Genomic DNA, 25,274 nt, shown 5'->3' on the forward strand with positions numbered 1-25,274 from the left:
TATAATTTTAACCTTTAATTCTAACTTTTATTTTATAACACCAAAACGTTAGTGCAATATGGCAGTCAGAATTAAATGTAAATGGTTCATAAATCAATTTACATTTAACTTCCCATTAACACTAAACCTCTGAGGTACCAGAAAAATAGTCTGTTGTCTTATTCTGTAAAGCAGTGGTTCTCAAAAATTTTTTTTGCCAACGTCACACTTTGGAACACATGAAAAAAATAGCGGCACACCTGGCTAAATATATATGAAAAATATTTGAATTTTTCAAAATAAAAACATTACAAGTCATAGACGGCATACAACTGTAGACACAGACTAGTAATAGACACACAGAATGACTCAAACTAAATAAAGAAGAAAACACTGTGAACTTACTTTATTGCAGTGTTTCAAATTTCATCAATCAAATAGCTGGCTTCTTTAGTGAGAAATTTTCTCAGTGTGAGTTCAAAATTTTAGGGCACACTTAGGAAGATCTTGCCGCACACCTGTGTGCCGTGGCACACTGGTTGAGAATCACTGCTGTAAAGTTAGCAAATCTGGTATCAGCTCAAAATAAGAACAAGGATATAAAAGAATCATAATATGTCCACATAAGTGTTAAGGGTTGTGTTTATACATTAACCGTTGACAAGTCCACAACTGATGATGAAGCAGTTTACATATGTATCATCAAGGATAGGATGACATCAGGAAGGGTCACTGTAAAAGGTAGATTCTTTCTACCTTTTAAGTAATAGTTTATCTGTAAATTAATTTTATTTGTAAATGTTTGATCAGTTGATGATATATACAATTTCTGAGAAACAAAGGGTTCAGTAATGGTAATTAAGTGGCAATTTGTGTTACAGAAGCTCCAGTAGAGATTGAGAAACAATTGGCAGATATACAAGTTACAGAAGGTCAAGAGATCTTTTTGGAGTGTGTGGTATCCAAACCCTGTGAAGCTACTTGGTATAAGGATGGTAACAAAGTTTCAGCTGAAGGCAGATTCAAGATTGTTGGAGATGGAACTCTCCATCGTTTGACAATTGATGAAGCGGAGGGAGAAGATGCAGCTGAATACTCTGTCAAGGTTGGAGACAAAACATCCAAAGCTACGGTTAAAGTTGAAGGTTAGTTAATTGGTGTAACCAGTATGTATATGACTAGAGATACAGTAGTAGTATAAATATTCTATTTGACATTCAAATTTAGTAGTATTGTGTTACTGTCAATTTAGTTTTGATTTGAAAATAAATAAATGATTTTTTTTTTTTTGCAGAAGAATTCATTGAATTTGTTCGTAATCTTGAAAATGTAGATGTCAAGGACATACCATGTGATGCTGTGTTTGATTGTGAACTTAGCAAACCTGATGTAGCTGTTGTGTGGTTCCATAATGAGACACCATTATTACCAGGTGATAAACATGAGATAATTGTTGATGGTTGTGAACATAAACTAATAGTACATGAGATAGAGGGTAAAGATGAAGGAAATTATAAAATTGTTGCCAAGAGTAAAAAATCAGAAGCAGCTCTATTTATTGAAGGTGAGATTTTATTTTATTTTAATATGTGTTACTTTGAGAAATTTCTTTGAGAGTAATGATAAACATACTCTGCTACAATATTTATGCCGAAAATATGTTGACACTACAGGGTAGATAAAATAACCTCTTATGTAAAACTCAAATTAGAATAAATTATTTAAATCATGAATTGTATTATATTTTCTAGCCCCACCCAAGATCTTTATCGACAAGAAATATGAAGAAATTGTCTACCTCAATATTGGTCAGTCGACAGCCTTTGAGATCCCATTCTCAGGTAATCCACAACCTAAAATCAGCTGGCAGTTTAATGGTGGAGATCTTCCAGATAAAAAACGTGTGGAGTCAGAAACCATCTATAATATGACTACCATTAGACTGAGTCATGTTAAACGTTCAGATACTGGAAGTTACACTGTTATTATGGAGAACTCTAATGGCAAAGCTACCATTGATATCAAGCTTGTTGTCCTTGGTAAGTAATAATCTATATTTCTTTCTTTATGAAATGGATGAAAGTTACTATAGGCCAAAACCTTAAATTCATTTATTCATTCTTACTTCCATTGAGCACAATAATTTCATGTTTAATAGTCATTCAAGTTGTAAGATTTAATTAATATTAATATCTTATATCTGACTATTTTCTCTTATTTAGACAAACCAACACCACCACAGAATGTGACAGTATCAGATATTACTATAGAATCTGCTGTGTTACACTGGGAACCACCAGCAGATGAAGGAGGCAAACCGGTTACATCATACATTGTGGAGAAACGTGAAGCTATTAGACGAGCCTGGAATGAATTGGGTGAAACTTCTAATCTCGAACTACCAGTTAAAGGATTGGTCAAAGATGCTCAATATGTTTTCCGAGTATATGCTAAGAGTGAAATTGGAAAGAGTGAACCTACAGAATCTGAGAAAATCACAGCCAAACACATGTTTGGTAAGTTTTAAAATAGAACTGTAACTGCATAGAATTAAATTTACAGATCTGAAAACAAAAAGTATGATTTTGAACATCAAATAAAGATTACATTTTTTGATAATTCATTCCTTTGGCAATTAATTTGATTTTTTAATATTTAAATTATGGATATATTTTTTTCTACAGTTGTACCTGATGCTCCATCAAAACCAACTGTATCTGATGTCCGAAAAGATTCAGTAAATCTGACATGGACACCACCTACTAATGATGGTGGATCTCCTGTAACAGGCTACATGATAGAAAAGATGTCTGGATTCAGTCCAAGATTTGTACAAGTTACCAAGGAACCTGTGACAGATCTTACCTACCATGTAACAGATCTGATTGAAGACAATGTATACCAGTTCCGAGTTATTGCTGTAAATCTTGCTGGACCATCCAAACCAGGAGAACCATCAGAAGAAATCAAGACAAAAGATCCATGGAGTAAGTTTTGCTATAATTACAATTTTTTAAATGTAAAGAAAGGAATGTAGTGTATTTGGTAGGACAGTGATATTGACAGAATGTTTTTCAAAGCTGTAAACTGTTCATAATCTGGTTCCATGTTCATTACATACAAAGGTCTTCCTTCCATTTTTTATCAAAATTGTAGTTAACTTTATGTGTTGTTCATTATTTATAGCTGTGCCAGGTCGTCCTGCTGTACCTGAAGTTACCGGAACAGACAAGAAATCAGCAGCTCTGAAATGGTCTCCACCAGAATCCGATGGAGGTAGTCCAATTACAAACTATGTTGTAGAATATAGACCAAAAGGATCCTACAATTGGACCAAGGCTAATGAGGGTGTTGTTGTTCCTGATACCACCTTCAGTGTGATAGGTCTACGAGAAAATTCTGAGTATGAATTCCGTGTTGCTGCTGAAAACAAGGCAGGTGCTGGAGAACCATCTGAACATACCAAACCAGTTAAAGTCATAGAGCCTATTGGTATGTATACCATAATTCTACTGTTGTGTTGCTTCTCAAAAATATAAATTAAAATCAATAATTATTACATTGAATTGTTTAAAATAAATTTTTGTTGTCTTCTGATATTAAAGAAATAAATTCAGTAGTAATCTGGTCTTTGTATTTCAGTTGGTACACCACCAGTCATCATAGAACCATTATTAGATGCTACTGTTATAGCTCCTAAGGATGCAATATTGGAATGTGATGTTGATGTTGGAGAACCAGAGTCAGAAATTAAATGGTATGTTATCCTTGAGATAACCTTAGTTTGTGCAAATATAATGTTGGATTATGTGTTGATATGAAAGAATTAGTTGTCTAGAATTAAAACTGAGATTTTAATTTTAATACCCCATATACTGGTAGTAGCATTATGTCTTGTCTGTTTATAGTAATCATTCATTCTTTGTACCACAGGTTCAAGGCATCTAAAGAAATCCATAAATCATCTAAATATGAAATGAGTTACGAAGATGAAGTAGCATCATTAGTGATTCACCAGACAGAACCTTCTGATGCTGGCAAATATAAATGTGAAATTTTTAACCCATTGGGTAAAGTTCAGACCGAAGGAAGCCTAGCTGTTCACAGTAAGTTCATAACATAATGTTATTCATATTATCGGTAATTAGTATATTTCTTAATTAAAGTCACAATGTTCTAGAAAATAAATAAATATTTTCCATATTTAAATTTGCTAAAAATTGGGTCTGAGCAGTGTCCTATAAATAGTAATTTAGACAATTAAAACAAAAAACCTAGGTTAGATACCATCTTGACCACATTGTGCATGGATAGAAATGTCTAAGACAATAAAGATGGTGTGTGAAAAGAGCAGAAAGTAATGTAATGTAAAGTTTGGATCTCTATTACCTAGGCTAGAACTGATCGGTTTTAATATATTTATGAATAAATGCCTTAAATTCATGAATATTGTGCCTTTAAATATATGCGTTACTTTTATTTTTATTCATATTTTTTTTTCTGTAAAATATGTGTACTGTTTTGACTAGTAGAATAACATATCATCTTTAATAAAAAAATTAATTAATTTTCCAGCACCACCTGCACTTGAATATGACAACAAATTAAAAAGTGCTCAAAAGGTCAAAGCTGGATCCACAATTATCATACAAGTCAACACCAGTGGTATTCCATTACCTACCATAAAATGGATGTTAGGTGACAAACCATTAGAGAAATCACAACGTGTAAATATTGATACTACAGACGTATATTCTACAGTCACCATCAAGAATGCTATGTTGGATGATTGCGGTGTCTATCATATAACTGCTGAAAATGTTGTAGGCAAAGCTGAAGCAGATTTTGAAGTTATTGTCAAAGGTAAGATATTTTTATGGTTTCTAGAGTTTTCATATCTTCTGAATAAAGAAGAGTTTTACTATAACATGATTTCATTACATAATACAAAGATCTCAATTTTTTGTATAAAACCATGATATGTAAATGGAACAAAATAATACCTTCTTGTCAATGAACATAGCATAAAACAAAGAACCATGTACATGTATTTAGGTTATTGAAATGGATTTTAAAAATATTTTCAGACAAACCATCCAAACCAAGCAATCTCCACCCGATAGAAGTACAGAAGGATTCCATTGCTTTCTCCTGGGAACCTCCTGCAAACATAGGTGGATGTGATATTACTGGATATGTTATTGAGAAACGTGATGCCAAGCGCAATACTTGGATGCCAGTTCACACTGTAGATGGTGCCACCAACACATACACTGTATTAAAACTTCTTGAAGGTACAGAATACTATTTCAGAGTTTCTGCTGAAAACGAAATTGGTGCCAGTGAACCTGCTGAAATATTTGAAGGAATTGTAGCCAAGAGTCCATTTGGTAAGTGATGCTTATATAGTTATATGTACATTTTATTTGTTAGCTTATCAAACTTTGTAAAAATGTAGAAAAATGGTAATTCAAGTACAAGTAGAAGAAAAACCTGTTCTTTTTGTAAATGTCTATACAGCTTGACTACAACTTTGATCTTTTTGAATCGCAGATGTACCTAGTGCACCCAGAAAGTTCCAACCAACAGAAGTCACCAGATCTTCAGTAACATTGACTTGGGTACCACCTGAAAATGATGGTGGAAGTCCTGTGACAGGTTATCTCATTGAAAAGAAAACTCGTTCCAGTCCTAGATGGATGAAATGCAATAAGAGCCCTGTCCGTGACACCATCTATACTGTCACTGATCTTGTAGAAAATGACGAGTATGAATTCAGATGTACTGCCGAAAACACTGCAGGAGCTGGTAAAGCTACTGATGCCGTTGGTCCAATCAAAGCCAAGGATCCATTTGGTAAGCAGAATATACATTATCTGTATCTTTTAAAACTCGAAATCCCAAATTCCTAATCATCTTGTTTACTTTTCTATAAATATATCTTTGAACACAATCTGTAGCAGTGTTGGTAATTTATATATTTACTATTTTTCTTCAGATAAACCTGATGCCCCAGGTCGACCAGAAATTATTGATGTAACAAAAGAATCCATGACATTGAAATGGGTAGCCCCAGAGAAAGATGGCGGAAGTCCAGTATTTAACTATGTGATTGAGATGAGGCTTAAAGGTGCAGTCAGATGGGTTGTCTACAGCCAAAATATTAAAGTACCTGAACCCAACCTTGTAGTTAAAGATCTAGTTGAGGGAACACAATACGAGTTCCGTATTTTAGCTGAAAACAAAGCTGGATTATCACCACCATCACAACCATCTCAGCCAACAATTGCCAAAGATCCAATCAGTTAGTTTCTTATACTTTGTTTTAGTAAAAGCAACCAGAGAACATTTTCATAAAAAAGAATTATGTTGTTGGCATATTAGTGTTTAATAACACTAATATGAAAAAAAAAATTAAAGAAAGGAAAACGTATCATCATCATTTTTTAAACATTCTTCAAACTTTTTGTAATATTTATTTTTATCATATTGTTAACTGATGTTATATCTACCGGGGTATTTGGTTTTTTTAGTTGGAGAAGCACCAACTGTATTGGAAGGATTACCAGATTTAACTGTAATGGCTAATGAAACAGTAATACTGGAATGTAAAATCAATGGTGAACCAGTGCCAACTATTAAATGGTAAGTTGGAACTTTTTAAAAACGTTTTGAGGGTTAATAGCTTAATATTCGATTTCTTTAATTACATGTCAAAAATTGTAACTAGTTTGACATCAAACTAAAAATTGTTGTCTTGCCATGCAGTGATTTTTAAAATGTCACCTTGTCACGCAATGATTTTTAAATAGCCGATATACAGAATTAGCATTATTCCTGATTGCTACATGTTTCATATATAACAGGATTAAAGATCAAAGAGAAGTGAATGAAGATAAACGTCATGAGATGTTATATGATGGTAACACTGCAACATTGACAATAACTGATGTCACAGAGAAAGATGGTGGAAGCTATATGGTAGAAGCTAGCAATGATCTAGGGACTGTCAACACCTCTGGTTCGCTAGAAATACAAGGTAAATATATTTCTTGTTTTTGTTTGTGCAAATTCAGTGCTCTGTATTTTAATGGTGTTTTAGAAATTATATTAATTGTGAAATCAGATTAGTTTAAATTTAAGCATTGAAAATGAACAAATATAATGATGAATAACAAATAGAATACCAACAAATAGAATTTTTGGCCTTGGGATATAATCATAACTTGGAATCTAAAATTTTTTTGTAGCTCCCCCATATCTTGAATTTGACAACAAGTTCAGGGATGTGATTACCTTACAAGCTGGTGCCAACTTGAAGGTACCAGTAAAGGTTTCTGGTATCCCAACACCAAGATTGTTGTGGGTGAAAGATGATAAACCATTAAAGACATCAGGACGTATGACAGTGGATATTAAGGACACTACAACTTCACTCGCTATTAAGAAAATACTAAAGGAAGACGATGGTCTTTATATCTTGAAAGCGGAAAATGATGCTGGAGAAATCACTGCTAAATTTGATGTAGAGATTATTGGTAAGTTGATGGTTAATAATCAACATAATAATCTTTTTTTAATGTGATGGGATTCTTAAATGGGCAACTAGTCTGATGGTTCACAAATATATCTCAGAATCAAAATGAATGTTGCATTTTACTACATTGTAATTGAATTAAGGACTTCTGAATAAAGAAAAAAAACTAATTTAATAAAAACACTGTAAACTCCTCATGATGTATATACCCCATAGTGTAAACTTTCCCATCTACAGTGTACATTGATATTAATCATATCTGGCAATGATCGTATGCCATACATTCTACCAATATATGTGACAAGATAAGATGATCTCATGTTATTGTCACATGGAACGTGCTGCCATAGCAAACATGATTCCTATTTCAGCAATGAAAACTATATTCGTATTGTAAGCCTTTCACTTGAACACAGAACTTGATACAGTTAAGCCACAATGAACGAGCTAGCTCTGAAAAGAGATCAGAATTATTATTATTATTTTATTTATCTCAGCTGCAAAAATGTAAACTTCATATAGCCATAACTTAAGTTACATGTAGAATTTACTGATTTTGGTTTTAGTTAAAAGTATATTTGTATATTAATGCTCTTAAACTCTATATTATATTTTGGATTGTCTTTACAATTTACATCCTTTAAAATATTGAATATTGGTGTTACAGATGTACCAGGCCAACCTGAAGGACCAATCACAACTGATGATATACAACGTAACTCTGTCACTTTGACATGGAAACCACCAAAAGATGACGGTGGTGCAGATATTAAAACTTACATCATTGAACGTAAAGAGGCCAAACGTAACATGTGGACTAAAGCTGGTAGTGTGAAAGGAGACAAACTGACTTTCACCCCAACAGGGTTAACAGAAGGTATGGAATATTTCTTCCGTGTATCTGCTGAAAATGAAGTTGGAATATCAGAGCCTCTGGCCATGGATTCACCAGTTATACCCAAGAGTCCATTTGGTAGGTTAAAAAGGCATGGTGTAAACTGACATTTTGATGTTGTGAAATGCTTGGAGTGTGATAAACCATTTCTAATTTCATTTTTAGTTAAATAGTTGTAGTTTTTTAATTTTTTAAATTTTTTTACATTAAATGACTGTTGTATTGTGTGAAATGACATCATGATATTTTTAGATTATTTTATAGAAACTAAAACACATCTTTTATTTCAAAAGATTTATTTTTTGTAAACTTACAAAAATTTCAAGAATGGTTGTGTTTTCATATCGGTAAATAATATGGTTTTAAAAATACATAAAAATAGAGATCAATTTGTACATAGTAGCCAGTCAGACACAATAAAGATCTTAATAATTGATGTTACAGTACATGTTTCCTTATAGATGATATATTTTTTATTAATATTTTGTTAATTAAATATAGTGTTATTAACGTTAAGTAGTTGTAGATTTTAACAAAAAGAGATTTTATCTACCTTTATTATATATTTACATATAGTTATATATTTTTATTTATACATTTAACATGACAAACTTGTAACTCTGTGATCTCCATGTTAAGTTTGATAAGTCTAGAAGAAGTTAATAAAATTTGAAATATTTAAACTTTTGAGACAAAAGCATTTGTGTTTCATATTTATTACATTTTATTTTTGTTCTTAGCGATATTGATCAAATACTGAATACGCTAAATATAGATAGGCAGAAATCAAAAAGAGCAAGTTTTGTATAGATACTTTTTATGTTTATTTCTTCGGCAATAAGACAATGCATTTACTGTTTGCAATATAAAAATCAAATTTCACAATTGCAATAACTCGTTCTGATATTTTATGTAAAATTTGTTACATTTTAAGAATTTAATCTAAGTAAAGCAATAGGTATTAGTATTTAATACTAATAATATATAAAATGGCCCATAAGACAGTATTAGAACACTTATATGTAGTAAAATTTATTAAGTATTAGGGCTGAATCAAAATTATATTATTGTAATTAAATGGAAATTGATTTTTAAATGTCAAATATTCTTATTAGTTGGTTTTTATACTCATTGTTACTGAATTAAATCAACCTTTTTTTATCAGGAAATATATCTATAATTAACCTTTAAACAGTATAAACATAGTTTTGTCAGCATAAGATATAACTTATAGTCTAAACTAAACTATCTCCATAATTTACATATCAGTTGAAGAAATACCAAATATTTTAAATTTTGATACATATCAAAACTTAATAATCTATTTTATCATTTTATTATTTTATTGTGTAATTACATTTTGGGGTATTGGTGTTAATGCATGACTTTTTTTTATTTACAAATGCAATCATAATTATACCCATTAGGCTTTAGTTGTCTGAAATAAATTGTTTTATATCAAAGTGATTAATGATTTATTTATTTGTTGTGTGCATGTGATTTTTTTTATGCTAGTGTGTATGTACTTTTATGTTTTTGTTTTATTTTCATACTCCACCATTGATATCAGATGCAGAAATAGAACCTTGTTGCTTTTTTTTAGATATGTTGGTACAGTTTGCTTGACAAGCCATGCCTAACATGATATTAGACTACTATATTTGTATTTAAAATACAGATGTGACGTCACCCTTTGATGTTGGCGTACCATTATTTCAAATAATCGTACGGGCAACTTGCCAATCGTACCTTGTCAAATATTAGACTCGAGTGACGTATTTCACTGTAAACGCACGTGCGGAGTGTCTGTATTTTAAGATGTTTAATGGTCTCGAGCTGAGACATTGCGTAATATATTGTAAAAACACTCGGACCTGACGGTCCTCTTGTTGTTACAATATATTACTTAATGTCTCGCTCTCGACCATTAAACAATACATAAACTTCAATTGTTTGGATAATATATCAAGCTTTGCCATTGTTAATTATGGAACAAGGTTCTACTGTACTGAAAACAGGACGAATTCTTAGAGGCCCCAATTTTATTAAACCATAAATTAATATTATTTGTATGTTTTGTCATTTGATTTTATTCATTTAGCATCTTGCAGTTGTTTTAGTGTTGGCGTGACAGTTTTGATTTTGTTTATCGCGTTTATTTTAATGTTGCACGATTCAAGTAATTAGTAATAATTGAAGAGATTCTTGTATATGCTAATAATGGTAAGTATTTAATGTTTTGGTCATAACCTAGCTTTATATATTATAGATAATTTACATTGAAGAGAAATTTAGTTATATGGATTAGATATCAACTTACATTTTAACATTTGAGAAAATGATGTATTTGCAATATAAAAATATAGATAAAAGTTTGCACAATCTTTAATTTTGAAACAAAAGTGACATTTATTTTTCTTCACAATTTAGGTAAACCATCTAAACCTATTGGACCTATTGCTGTATCAGATATTAAAGAAGACAGTGCTGTATTAACTTGGTCACCCCCAGAATCAGATGGTGGTTCTCCATTAACTGGCTATGTCATTGAGAAGAAAGACAAGCGAAAAACATCTTGGACAAAAGTTATTAGTATTGATGAAAAGACTTTAACATACAAATGCACCAAGTTGATTGAAAATACTGCTTACATCTTCCGTGTCAGTGCCATTAATGCTGAAGGTCAAGGAGAACCATTAGAATCAGATGAGGTTATTCCAACAAAACCAGCAGGTATGTCCTCTTCAAAATAGATGAAAATCAGGAGATTCTCTAATTCTGTATTTGAGGCCAACTGTAAATTATTGTTGTTTTTTGTTTTTGATGATCACACAAAATAATAATTACTATGATGTTTTCTAATTTGCAGAAGTACCTGGTAAACCAATAGGTCCAATCAAGTTTGATAAAGTTTTAGAAGACTCTGTCAAACTCTCATGGTCTGCACCAAAGAAAGATGGTGGCTCAAAGATAAAGAATTACACCATTGAAATCAGTGATGATGATAAAACATGGACACCTCTTGACACAGTAGATGGTAAAACTACTACTTATGATGCCAAAAAGCTGAAAGAAGGAACCAAATATAAATTCCGTGTAGCTGCCATTAATGAAGTTGGTACTGGAGATTATCTTATCTCTGATTCAGTGACACCACAAAGAAAATTAGGTAATTTTATTGTCTTTTTTAATTATCCCTTCATAATAATAAGAATAATAATAGGATGGATGTCATCTCAAATTCCCTCATCAACAATTAATTAATTGTAATGTTAATCTTAAAAAATGACCAATGTAAGCTGTTGACACGATCTGTTAAACAGACATTATCACTTTCACTATATCTTATTTAAAATAGAAAATTCATGACATCCTATTTCAAATTATCTTACACTCACCCTATTATCAAAAATCTAAACACTTGGAATGACATATTCTGCCATTATCTCTATTACACAAAGTGTACAATTTTTAAACTGAAAGCTAAATGACTTATAATGACTTATATCGCTGCAATTAATTGATAGTTTTGTCTCTGAACACCACTGACAAAACTGTATTATCAAATAAAGGCAAATTGAATTTTTGTTACAATAAAATAAAGTGGCATTGAGTTACCAAAAAATAAAATTGGTGTATGTATTTGTTTTAGTTGCTCCATCAGCACCAGTTGGTCCCCTTGAAGTAACAGGTGTACAACGTGATAATGTTACAATTAAATGGCAACCACCAGAAAAAGATGGTGGCTCTCCAGTTACTGGATATATTATTGAAAAGAAAGATACAAAGAGAAACAGTTGGTCTAAAGTTGGTAAAGTTGCTGCTGATACAACAGAACACAATATTCCTGGTCTAACAGAAAATACTGCCTACTACTTCAGAGTTATTGCTGAAAATAAAGTAGGACAAAGTGAACCCCTGGAAACAGAGAAGTCTACTTTAGCCAAGAGTCCATTTGGTATGTGTATTGTCTTGATTCAGATATCTCAACATCATTTTTATCTTTCTTCAACTTTCTTTTATAATGAGACGGTTGGGTGAGTGAGTGGTCTAACTTACGTTCTGTAGATCAAGGCCAGTTATCTAATTAGTGTTCAGTGTACATTATATTCAATTTCTTTCTTTCATATTAAAGTGAAGTTTTTTTGATCAAATTAACTTTTTGTTTGAATAGATAAACCTTCAAAACCAGTAGGACCCTTACAAATCAGCAATGTCACTAGTAATTCAGCCGATCTGGAATGGAAGGCCCCAGAAACAGATGGAGGTTCTCCACTAACTGCCTATATGATAGAAGTCAAACCAACTGGTAGATCCACTTGGACAAAGGTTGGTCGTGTTGATGGAAATACCACAAAATACACAGTACCAGATTTGAAGGAAGGAAATGAATATTATTTCCGTGTTATAGCTGTTAATGCTGAAGGACAGAGTGAGCCTTTGGAATCAAAGGATACAGCAAAACCTGTTAAGAAAATATGTAAGTTTATTGGTCAATCTCATAAAATAAATTTAGTTCAGTGAAAGAATTAGCTCAGGTGTTAAAAGTATAGTATAGCTTAAATACACATTTGTTTTCATTTGCTCAATTTTCAGTACCACCTGGTCCTCCACGACAAGTTAAACCATCTAAAGTAGGTCAAGATTATGCTATTTTGGAATGGAAAGCCCCAGTTGAAGATGGTGGATCAAAAATAAAGGGTTATAAGATTGAGAAAAGTGAAGCCAATTCTGATAAATGGGTGAAAGTAGCTGAAGTCAAAGCTTTTGATACCCAATATAAAATTACTGATCTCAAAGAAAATGTGGAGTATTGTTTTGCTGTCTCAGCTGGAAATGAAGTTGGTTTTGGTGAACCTGAAGAGACATCTTCAGCTATCATACCAAAGAGAGCAGAAGGTCCTCCACAGAAACCAGTTGGTCCACTTACAGCTAAAGATATTGAAAGAACTTCAGCAACTTTGGTATGGAAGCCTCCAACTGATGATGGTGGATCTCCAATAACCGATTACATCATTGAAAGAAGAGATGCCAAGCGTACATCATATACCAAAATTGATAAGATACCAGCTGACAAAACTGAGTATAAGGCTCTGAATCTTATCGAAGGAACAGAATATTACTTTCAAGTTATTGCTGTAAATAAACATGGTAACAGTGAACCACTAGAGATGGAAAGCAGTATCAAGCCAACTAGTGGATTTGGTAAGTGGGGAAAAAACTTTTCAATAAAATTTGTAGAAGAGCCAAGTTTTGCTGTTAAATTGACTTGTAAAATCAGAAATAAAATTGCATAGATAGGATGACTTTGTGGCTAGTGGACACAAGTCCTTGTTGCAATGAAACTATGGTGAATTGTTTTTTAATACATGCCCACTTCAGGGTGAATTTAAATTTTAGGAAAAGAAATTTAAGAAAAAAAAGTATGTGATTATGTTATTTCTTTGTAATTTACAGATAAACCATCAAAACCAACTGGACCTCTTGTCATTGATAATGTCACAGATAAATCAGCTGATCTTGAATGGAAAGCTCCAGAATCAGATGGTGGGCTTCCTCTTAAAAATTACATCATTGAGAGTAAAACAGCTACTAAATCAGCCTGGTCTAAAGTTGGTAGTGTGGATGGTAATACAACTAAATATACTGTACCTGATCTTAAAGTTGGTACTGAATACTATTTCCGTATCATAGCTGTTAATGATGAAGGCCAAAGTCCAGCTCTTGAATCAAAGGAGACAGCTGAACCAAAAAAGAAAATCAGTAAGTTAAGCTTTAAGTAACAATGAAACTTTGCGTATAAACATTTTTCATTAGGAGTATATGGTAGCTGTATCAACAGACAGCAGCAATAATGACTAGAACCATTAACTGAAGCATATCCAGGGCTTACGCTGTCGTTCACCAAAGTCACAATTTGAGATAAAAATATGAAAGTGGCGATTAAAATTTGATTTTGCCGATAATTTTGGCAGTAATGTTTTGCAATACTGCCGGTTCTTTTTGAGAACTTGCGGAAAAAATCTTAAACTTCTAATTGTATTTATCCTAGATTAACCATTACACTGAGTGTCAATCATGTGGCAGCATACTATAAATTAATCAATTGCCTGATAATCTGGATTGTGTCAATGAATAACACTAATCATTAATGATTAGTTGATTGATGGTTGCCAATGATATATATAAAGCCTATCTCCAGTCATTATTTACTCCTAATGATTAAGGGGGGTTGGATGGCCGAATGGTTGTAGCATAAGATCTGTCATTGAGTCAACTGGCATGGTTTCATTCCCCGGTTGTACATGACAAGGATTAGGGTCGCCTGTCCAACCTTGTGTGTTTTCTCCCGCTGGTTTCCTCTCACTGCTAAAGACCCCTATGTGCAAGCCAATTATTGAAATAAAATTGAACCATACGTTATTCCCGAAATGACCTAGTTTGTGGCAAGTGGATGTTAACCCCATTTTTCTCTCTCTCCTAATGATTAATTCAGTTGGTGATTATTTGATGGCCAACAGTTCTTTTCGAAGAGAAATAAATATTTTGATAGTTCAATTTCGTTTACTGTCGCAGATAAAATATTCCAGTTGGCAGAAATTTTCATTCATTTTGGGAGAAAAATAATGAAATATTAATACCTTATAAGTGTTAGAATTCTATTTAAATATATAAAAGCCACAGCAAAACAATTTCCTAGTTGTAACGTTAAATCCTGTAACATTCATTCATTTTAAGTTATGATTCAGTTGCATGATTAGTGTCATATAACATTCTTTTCATTTTAGCACCACCTGGTCCACCACAACAAGTTAAACCATCTAAAGTAGGACAAGATTACACTATTTTGGAATGGAAGGCACCAGTTGAAGATGGTGGATCTAAAATAAAAGGCTATAAAATTGAGAAAAGTGAAGGAAAATCTGATAAATGGGTGAAAATAGCTGACGTCAAAGCTTTTGACACGATGTATAAAGTCACTGATCTCAAAGAAAACTTGGATTATCATTTTGCTGTTTCTGCTGGAAATGAAGTTGGTTTCGGTGAACCAGCAGAAACACCTTCAGCTGTCATACCAAGAAGAGCAGAAGGTCCTCCACAGAAACCGGTTGGACCACTTATGGCTAAAGATATTGAAAGAACATCAGTAACTTTAGTATGGAAGCCTCCAACTGATGATGGTGGATCTCAAATAACAGATTACATCATTGAAAGAAGAGATGCCAAACGGTCATCATTTACCAAGATTGATAAGATACCAGCTGATAAAACTGAGTATAAGGTTCTAAATCTTATCGAAGGAACAGAATATTATTTCCAAGTTATTGCTGTAAACAAACATGGTCAGAGTGAACCACTAGAAACTGAAAGCAGTGTTAAACCCACTAGTGGATTTGGTAAGTAACAAAAATACATTTACTCCTTTTGTTGGCTTTGGTCATATAGTGTAGCCTAATTTAAACAAGATTTATCTCTCATATACAATCTTTTCGCATATCCTATCAATGAATAACGATTCTACAAATAAAAAGTCATATTAATGTCGAATGAAATTAAATTCAAAACCAATCACTGTATTTCCTTATTCTTATATTATTTCCAGATAAACCATCAAAACCAACTGGACCCCTTGTCATTGATAATGTCACAGACAAATCTGCAGATCTTGAATGGAAATCTCCAGAATCAGATGGTGGTCTACCTCTTAAAAATTACATCATTGAGAGTAAAACAGCCACTAAAACATCCTGGTCTAAAGTTGGTAGTGTGGATGGCAATACAACTAAATATACTGTACCTGATCTTAAAGTTGGTACTGAATACTATTTCCGTATCATAGCTGTTAATGATGAAGGCCAAAGTCCAGCTCTTGAATCAAAGGAGACAGCTGAACCAAAGAAGAAAATAGGTGAATAATAAGATTTTGTTTTTTATAGAATAAGTAATTGACATAAACAAATTGTATGATTAGAAATTAAAATGACCCCTTTAGCTAGTATTCAGATTTTATTTTGTGACTTTTTTCTTTTATATGCAAATTTATGTTTTGGTTTCTGAAGGTTTAAATAAATAGATAGATGACAAAGCTATTGAATATCTTTCAAGAATGTAAACAACTATAGAACTATTGGTGTTATAATCATTAAACATGCACATACATTTTGGCTTACAGTTGCTCCCGAATCTCCAAAGCAGTTGAAGGTGACCAAAGTCGGAGATGATTTTGTTATGTTGGACTGGAAACCACCTGCAGACAATGGTGGGTCAAAGGTTACAGGCTACAAAATTGAGATCTGTGAAGAAAAATCAGAGAAGTGGGTTAAAGTTGATGAAGTCAAGGCTTTTGACACACAGTTTAAGGTCACTGGTTTGAAAGAAGGAACTGGTTACTTTTTTGCTGTATCTGCTAAAAATGAAATTGGTTTTGGCGAACCTATTGAGACCGATAAAGCAGTCAAACCTAAACGAAAAGAAGGTAATCATTTTATAGAAGTTAATATTTATTAGTCAATGTTTATGTTAGCAGACAGTTCAGTAAGAATGAGTTTATTTATGACTTGTTTTCAAATCTAGTATATTATAATTTCAAATACCCATGTCACATTCAAAATTGATAAACCAATAGGAATTTTTCGGCTGTGAAATACTTCCCCTTAAGCCTTATTTCATCAGGCTTGATACAGATGGTATAATGTCATTCATGTAGCGTCAATATTTGATTTTTACAATTTGATTTTATTCATTAGGTCCACCAAGTAAACCAACAGCTCCAATCAAGGCAATAGAAGTAGACAAAACTTCAATTACTCTAGAATGGAAAGAACCTTCTGATGATGGAGGTACACCACTAACTGGCTATGTTATAGAGAAACGTGATGCAAAGAAGAGTACATGGAATAAAGTAGATAAGATTGGTGCTGATAAAACAATCTACAAGGCTACAAACCTGATTGAAGACACAGAATATTACTTCAAGGTGTCTGCCGAAAATAAAATTGGTCTCAGTGAACCTCTGGAAACTGACAAACCTATCAAGGCAAAGGGTGAATTTGGTAAGAAACTTCATTTTCTAATCTGCATAAAATTAATTATAAACTTTTTATCCTATTAACTTGAAGAATGTTTTGTCTATACAATCATATGATTACCTTCTGAGGTTTTTAAAATTTTTTCCAGATAAACCATCCAAACCAACAGGACCCCTCGTCATCGATAATGTCACAGATAAATCAGCTGATCTTAAATGGAAAGCTCCAGAATCAGATGGTGGAATTCCCCTTAAACATTACATCATTGAGAGTAAAACAGCCACTAAATCGGCTTGGTCTAAAGTTGGTAGTGTGGATGGCAATACAACTAAATATACAGTACCTGATCTTAAAGTTGGTACTGAATACAATTTCCGTATCATAGCTGTTAATGATGAAGGCCAAAGTCCACCTCTTGAATCTAGAGAGACAGCTGAACCAAAGAAGAAAATCAGTAAGTTTTTTTTTTAAATTCACTAACTGGTATGTTACTCCACTGATGCTGAAAGTTATTAGATCTACATAATACCCTACAAATAATATAGGAATTAGCCTACATCACACATTTAAAGTCAAAGCCTGTGTGTAACTTGGGTAAAGAAACCCATTCTAGAGCTCTGTGGACACCACTTACAATTTCCCCCCTTTCCAGTATAACAACAGGACTAATATTTCAATCAAAGCACTGAATGTTTTAAGCTAAAACATAATTTGTTTTTGCCATTACAGATCCACCTGAATCCCCTAAGCAACTCAAAGTAACCAAAGTTGGCCAAGATTTTGTCCTTCTGGATTGGAAACCACCAGCAGAAGATGGAGGATCTAAGGTTACTGGTTATAAAATTGAGAAATGTGATATCAAATCAGACAAGTGGGTTAGGGTTGATGAGGTCAAGGGTTATGACACACAGTTCAAAGTCACAGATTTGAAAGAAGGGACTAGTTATTTGTTTGCTGTTACTGCTAAGAATGATGTTGGTTTTGGTGAACCCATTGAAACCAATAAGCCTGTGACACCAAAGAAAGCTGAAAGTAAGTTACATATTGATAGTCTACAGTAAATAACATTAAGAAAATGATCATATAGATCTTGCATTGTTTAATCCATAAATTTATATTTAAATTTTTTTCAAGAAAATGAAATAAACTCAAATATCCAACTTCCAGTTTTTTATATGTTGAATGTTAAATTTCAGCAACACCAAGCAAACCTGTTGGACCAATCAAAGCTGTGGAGATTGAACGTAATTCTGTGGTGATAGAATGGAAAGAGCCTTCAGATGATGGTGGTTCTCCAATCACAGGCTATATTCTGGAAAAGAAAGAGGCAAAACGTCCAACATGGACACGAGTGGATAAAACCAAAGACACAAAAACTCAGTATAAGTTCCAGAACCTTGTTGAAGGAACAGAATATCACTTCCGAGTGTCTGCTGAAAATAAACTAGGAGTCAGTGAACCATTGGAAACCATTGATACAATCAAACCGAAGAGTCCATTTGGTAAGTTTATTTTAATTCTTTTATGTATGTTTTACATAATTTTACTGAAAAGGAATATAATGAGTAAGAAATCAACAGTAATATTTATTATCATGAAAATTAAGTTAAAAATGAAAACTTTTTTTATATATTTGGTTCAGATCCCCCTAGCAAACCAGTTGGTCCTCTAGAGTTCTCAGAAATTACACATAATTCTGCTGTCATAACCTGGAAACCTTCAGAAAATGATGGTGGTAAACCCATTACCGGTTATAAACTGGAATATCGTGACACACGCAGATCTACATGGATGAAAGTGGGTAATGTTAGCCCTGATACTACATCCTTCAAGGCTGAAGATTTAACGGAAGGAACAGAATACTTATTCAGAGTTATTGCTCTTAATGAAGAAGGATCTAGTGTTCCTTTAGAATCAAAGGACACTGTTAAACCACAGAGAGTACTGGGTAAGCCTATATATAATGGCATGTACAATGTTTCAAATGTATTATATTAAATGTCACCATGAAGAAATAGTAATGCAGAGTTATTTTGCTTACATATTATTTACATTAAATTACTAAGCCTAACAGAAAAAAAATTGTGCTAAATGATAACATTTCTCTATGCACTTGATACATGGTTTAAAGGACAATATTATTGTCAGCCATTATCACATATGTGATAGGACTGGTTAAACACGTTCAAAATATAATTTTAACACAGAGCTCATTGCTACGATAGATGCATTAGGAAGATTTGAAGAAACGGAGGTGACTATATAACTGACTGAAGTAATGAACGATAACAGATACACAGAAGAATTTCTGCTCACAGATAATTCCTTTGAAGACCAAAAGTTGTTGTATGAGACTGTGAGAGGATATCTGACAATTTATAAAAAGAACTGACTGTCACTATATAAGAGAACACTAAAAAAATAGAAAAAGGACGTGCATTACCATGAATAAATGGAATGAATAAAAAAAGGGAATGTATATGGTCTTTCTGTTTCTTCAAATGTTCGTTTCTTCAAATCTATCTTAGCAATGATCTATCTCTGAGTTAAAATTATATGAACGTGTTTAACTAGTTCAATCACATATTTGATAGTGGCTGACACCAATATTGTCCTTGAATTATGCCTACATTTAGATGGCCCTTGACCACTTGTGGATGCCCTGAAGCTAAAGTTATGGCCTATGGATTCTCAACAATTTACGATAATTTCTGTTAAGAGTTATTGGCCTTGACCACTTTGACAAATCTTATGGACACTTTAAAACAATCAAGAGTTATGTCTTTTGATCACTAAGAAAAATCTTGTGGAAACTTTAGAGGATAAAATTATATTCCGATTGACTTGAAATTCATGCACAGTATTTATGTCCATGCGATGGAGAAGTCTTTAGTGTCTTATAAATGTTCCTGTTAACTTCAGGAAGATGTAGATGAGTTCTCTGTGTATTGACATGCCACATTCCAAATGTTTTCTTTTTTCTATTTTCCAGAGCCCCCATGTAAGCCATCTGGTCTACATGTTAAAAATATTGGCAAGGACAATGTTACCATTGAATGGCAACCCCCAAAAGATGATGGTGGGTCAAAGGTTACTGCTTATCATCTGTGCATAAGAGAAGAGAAATCCAATGAATGGAAGAAAGTTGAATCTCTTCGTGCTTTGGAGACTAAATTTACTTTTAAGAGTTTGAAAGAAGATAAAGGCTATTTCTTCTCTGTGGCGGCAGAAAACAAGCTTGGCGTTGGTGAAGCTCTGGAAACAGAATCACCTATTTCACCAAAAAGACCGCTTGGTAATTTTATTCCCGATAAGAGAGAGAGAAATGAGGTTTAACGTCCACTCGACACAAACTAGGTCATTTCGGTACTAACATATGGTTCAATTTTATTTCAAAAATTCGCTTGCATGTAGGGGTATTTATCAGTGGGAAGAATCCAGAGGACACAGAGAAAACCCACGAGGTTGGACAGGCGACCCTTCCCCTTGTCAAATACAACCGGGGAATCGAAACCACACGAGTTGACTCAATGACAACCCTTATGATAGAGTGCACACTCACTAACCATTCGGCCATCCAACCCCCCTTTCCTATAAAGCAGTAGTCCCAAAATGACCTAGTTTGTGTCGAGTGGATGTTAAACCCCATTTCTCTCTCTCTCTCTCTCTATAAAGCAGTATCAAATACATACATGTAATTTCAAACACAAAAGTTTATTTATGTTTTATAGCCATGTTCATTTTAAGTTAAGCATTTATTCAGATTTATATCCACATTTGTTAGAGAAATTGTTTTTGTTTTATTAGAAAAACCAGGAATGCCAGAGGGGCCCATCAAATTCACAGAAATCAACAAGACCTTCTTGACAATGTCATGGGGTCGCTGTACGGAAGATGGTGGATCTCCCATCACTGGTTATGTCATTGAAAAACGTGAAACCTGGAAAACGTCTTGGAGTCCCGTTACCACTGTGAAACCAGATATCACCAGTTATTGTGTTCAAAATCTTAAAGAGGGACAGGAATATTTCTTCCGTGTTTCTGCTGAAAATCTCATTGGAACATCACAGCCGTTGGAATCTGCAGGTGTTACACCAAAGAGCCCATATAGTGAGTTATAAGTTTTCTAATGAGTACACTCATGTCTGTTGAAAATGAAATTTAGTTTAATACTTAGAATATAAGTTACATCTAAGTACAAGTCCTAATAATTAAATAACTTTATTTTTCTAGCTGTACCAAGCCCACCACAAGGACCAATTGAAACATCTGACATATTGGCTACCTCAGTCAATATTGCATGGAAACCACCAAAATCAGATGGAGGCCTGCCACTCAAGTCATATATTATTGAACGCAAAGATAAGAAAAGGATGACATGGGTAAAGGTAGACAAGGTCAAACCAGACATCACATCATATTGTGTTCAGAATCTGACAGAAGGTTTGGACTACTATTTCCGTGTATTTGCGGAAAATGATGAAGGTGTCAGTGAAGCACTGGAAATGCCCAACCCAGTCAAACCAAAACGAGTACCAGAAGAGCCATCTGCTCCTAAAGGACCTTTAAGAATCAGTGATGTTATGGAAACATCTGTCATTCTCAATTGGCAGCAGCCAGAAGATAATGGTGGTTCAGAAATCAAACACTACTTTGTGGAATATACCTTAGATGAGAAAGAATGGACTGAAATTAGTAAGAGTGTCAAGACTAATTTAAAAGCCATGAATCTCAAGACAGGAAAAGAACATGTATTCAGAGTACAAGCTGTAAATGATGTGGGTAAAAGTAAATATCTTGTATCAGAACCTGTTACTCCTAAGAGAAAACCTGGTAAGATATTTACATGCATCAGTTGTTTATTTAGCTTTAAATATCGAAGCATTATTACAAAATATAACACTTAGTAGTATACCAAGATTTACTTATTGTTTCACTCAGAATACTCTCATGTGTAACTAATAAATAATTTAAACATAAAGGAATGATATAAGTTGTTTTTAAAAAAAAGTAAGGGCACAAAATACAAAAACAAGAGTAAAACTTTCAAAGGGCTTTGTTGAGTAAATATTAGTTTTAGAATAATTGATAATAAACTATGTCAGTTGAAAAAATATTATTTTATAATTTTGTCTTTTAGAATTACCTGGTAAACCTGTAGGACCATTGATAGCTATTGAAATACAGAAGACCTCTATCACCATTGAATGGAAACCACCAAAAGATGATGGTGGAGAACCACTTACTGGCTACTATATTGAGAAACGTGATGCAAAGCGAACACAGTGGTCTAAGGTTCAAAAGGTTAAACCTGACATCACATCATATTGTGTACAAAATCTAGCAGAAAATAATGAATATTATTTCCGTGTAATGGCTGAGAACAGTGTTGGTATCAGTAAACCTCTGGAGTCCGAAAAATTCACTGCTAAAAGTCCATTTAGTAAGTAAAACTCTCTCTTGAAATTGCATCAATGGCTTTTTAATTCCATGTAATGATGTTGAAGTAATAAAATTTAAAATTAAATTTTGGTCTATAGTAAATAGTTTACATGAGAATTATTTCTATTTAAATAGACACACCATCTGCTCCAGTTGGTCCACTTGCCATCACTGATGTAACAGAGGAATCTGCATCATTGTCATGGAAACCGCCTTCAGATGATGGTGGCACACCAATTACGCATTACATTCTTGAAATGAAAGATATGAAACGTAATACCTGGACAAAACTTGCAGAAGTCACCGAAACACAGTATGATACCAATAAGTTGAATGTGGGTAATGAATATTCCTTCCGTGTAATGGCAGTCAATGCTGAAGGAACCGGACCTGCATTGATCTCAGTTGAAACTGCTCAACCAATGAAGAAAAAAGGTGTGTCTCAGTTTCTTATATGTCTTGAGTTCTAAAAAATAAATAAAATTCCTGTTTAGTTATTGGAATTTGTTAAACATACATTACGCAAGAGCAAAATTGGCCTATTGCAGGTCTTTCTTTAGGCCTGAAATGTTATAAAAACTATTAATTAGAGATTAATTAACTTATCCAAACCATATTCAGCTCTCTATGTCAAGGATTGCCTGCGATATTTGTTGGATTGCAGTCCGATTTGCTGCAAAACTTTCCTTCGTGATTAACGATTAAATGGATAATCAAGACTATTTGTTTTGTCTTATCGACTTCAGTAATGATGATCGAGGCTAAGCGGAACTTTCATCCGCTTGGCTCTCGGCTCATAGTGGATCAATTTGACTGAAATTTTCAGCAAGTTGCCTTTACATTATGTAGTTTTTAACTATTATAGTGAGAACTGCCAACTTGTTATCTCATCTCCCATAATGTATCTTTAATAAAATAAGCAGCAGTGTTGGTCCTCTAGAAAATTAAATAAGCTATATAAACAAGATTTACTAAACATTTAACCATACTGCACCCTATGACATCTTTCACTTGCATTATTGTTCCAGCATATTTTTAAGAATTATATTTTTCTTGTGCTTTTAGAATTACCAGGACCACCAGAATTTGTCAGTGTCTCCAAAGTTACCAAAAATAACGTAGCCTTGGAATGGGGTCCCCCTCTCAAGGATGGTGGTTGTAAAATAATAAACTATAAGATTTATATAAATGAACGTAAAGGAATGGATTGGACAGATGTTGGTAAAGTGAAGGGTTACGATACAACATTCACTGTTACCCATGTGATTGAAGGCAAAGAATATTTCTTTGCTGTCGCTGCTGTTAATGAAGTTGGTATGGGCCAAATGACTGAAACAGACAGACCCGTTAAACCACAGAAACCAGCAGGTAAATCCTGCATAATATATTATTTTTCAAAGTGACATCCTAAATTCAGTAAATTAATATGTGTGTAATTTTTGAAGAGGTGACATATTGCATTTATACAACCCCTTTTTTTGGTAAGGCAAGCGACATATACTCAACCATTTTGTCTTTTTCAGGAAAACCATCAGCTCCACAGCCACCATTAGAAGCCATTGATTATACTAAAGAAAGCATAACATTGAAATGGGGTCCATCTGAGGATGATGGGGGGTCACCAATCACTGGCTATGTTTTAGAGAAACGTGAAGGCTTTAAGGTCAACTGGTCTCAAATTGTTACGACTGATTCCCAGACTACATCGTATTGTGTTAAGAATGTCAAAGAGTCTCAGGATTACTATTTCCGTGTCTATGCAGAAAATGCTGTCGGAAAATCTAAAGCAATTGAAACTGAGAAACCAATGAAACCCAAGAGTCCATTCTGTAAGTATTTTATTGTGAATTGTTTTTATCAGTGTGTGCTTATAACCATATATTGAAATTATTATATGTTAGTGGTGTAAACTATTATAACAAATGGCTGAAAAAAATCTGCTTTCTATCAATAATATTTTTGTGAAATATGACAGGATACTATATTAAAAATTATAACAAAAACCAAAAGGTTGAATTAACTTGCTTGCAAGAAACACTGTCCAAATACAACATTATTTATTTTTTCACTGTCCAAATACAACATTATTTATTTTTTAGATCATTACCATTGTAAATCTGAAGGAAATTTGTGCATCATATTTCAATATAATAATTTTTATCAAATGGATTTTTTGTTATCAGTAACTAAAATAGGCAGTCATACGAGTACTATGACAGGATTAAAGATAGATAGTCAAAAGATATGAAACACGTACATTATTCATGTATTATGAAACACGTACATTAATGTATTTTGTAGCATACATGCATGTATACAGGTGTTTAAAAAGTTGTTAAAATAAATGGTAATGATCTCTTTTTAGATTAAAACTAAGCGAGTGATTATTATT

General features: G+C 33.2%; 1 protein-coding gene across 1 annotated transcript in view; it reads left to right on the plus strand.

Moving 5' to 3' along the window:
• Positions 1 to 25,274, plus strand: part of LOC126831518 (titin) — a 354,899-nt gene that overhangs the window by 218,268 nt on the left and 111,357 nt on the right. Inside the window, exons 168-204 of the mRNA XM_056103456.1 lie at positions 861 to 1,124; positions 1,274 to 1,543; positions 1,731 to 2,018; positions 2,202 to 2,495; positions 2,664 to 2,966; positions 3,166 to 3,471; positions 3,622 to 3,736; positions 3,913 to 4,085; positions 4,555 to 4,842; positions 5,067 to 5,369; positions 5,533 to 5,835; positions 5,978 to 6,283; positions 6,513 to 6,624; positions 6,846 to 7,018; positions 7,230 to 7,517; positions 8,184 to 8,489; positions 10,842 to 11,144; positions 11,281 to 11,580; positions 12,064 to 12,369; positions 12,586 to 12,891; positions 13,008 to 13,616; positions 13,869 to 14,174; positions 15,200 to 15,808; positions 16,015 to 16,320; positions 16,585 to 16,887; positions 17,159 to 17,464; positions 17,589 to 17,894; positions 18,170 to 18,472; positions 18,637 to 18,942; positions 19,083 to 19,388; positions 20,433 to 20,735; positions 21,248 to 21,550; positions 21,674 to 22,273; positions 22,581 to 22,883; positions 23,018 to 23,317; positions 23,948 to 24,250; positions 24,406 to 24,711. Coding sequence (XP_055959431.1) covers positions 861 to 1,124; positions 1,274 to 1,543; positions 1,731 to 2,018; positions 2,202 to 2,495; positions 2,664 to 2,966; positions 3,166 to 3,471; positions 3,622 to 3,736; positions 3,913 to 4,085; positions 4,555 to 4,842; positions 5,067 to 5,369; positions 5,533 to 5,835; positions 5,978 to 6,283; positions 6,513 to 6,624; positions 6,846 to 7,018; positions 7,230 to 7,517; positions 8,184 to 8,489; positions 10,842 to 11,144; positions 11,281 to 11,580; positions 12,064 to 12,369; positions 12,586 to 12,891; positions 13,008 to 13,616; positions 13,869 to 14,174; positions 15,200 to 15,808; positions 16,015 to 16,320; positions 16,585 to 16,887; positions 17,159 to 17,464; positions 17,589 to 17,894; positions 18,170 to 18,472; positions 18,637 to 18,942; positions 19,083 to 19,388; positions 20,433 to 20,735; positions 21,248 to 21,550; positions 21,674 to 22,273; positions 22,581 to 22,883; positions 23,018 to 23,317; positions 23,948 to 24,250; positions 24,406 to 24,711 — 11,385 coding nt within the window. The remainder of the gene's footprint in view (positions 1 to 860; positions 1,125 to 1,273; positions 1,544 to 1,730; positions 2,019 to 2,201; positions 2,496 to 2,663; positions 2,967 to 3,165; positions 3,472 to 3,621; positions 3,737 to 3,912; positions 4,086 to 4,554; positions 4,843 to 5,066; positions 5,370 to 5,532; positions 5,836 to 5,977; positions 6,284 to 6,512; positions 6,625 to 6,845; positions 7,019 to 7,229; positions 7,518 to 8,183; positions 8,490 to 10,841; positions 11,145 to 11,280; positions 11,581 to 12,063; positions 12,370 to 12,585; positions 12,892 to 13,007; positions 13,617 to 13,868; positions 14,175 to 15,199; positions 15,809 to 16,014; positions 16,321 to 16,584; positions 16,888 to 17,158; positions 17,465 to 17,588; positions 17,895 to 18,169; positions 18,473 to 18,636; positions 18,943 to 19,082; positions 19,389 to 20,432; positions 20,736 to 21,247; positions 21,551 to 21,673; positions 22,274 to 22,580; positions 22,884 to 23,017; positions 23,318 to 23,947; positions 24,251 to 24,405; positions 24,712 to 25,274) is intronic.

Source organism: Patella vulgata, chromosome 9, assembly GCF_932274485.2.
Source record: "Patella vulgata chromosome 9, xgPatVulg1.2, whole genome shotgun sequence".
Classification (NCBI taxonomy): Eukaryota; Metazoa; Mollusca; class Gastropoda; family Patellidae; genus Patella; species Patella vulgata.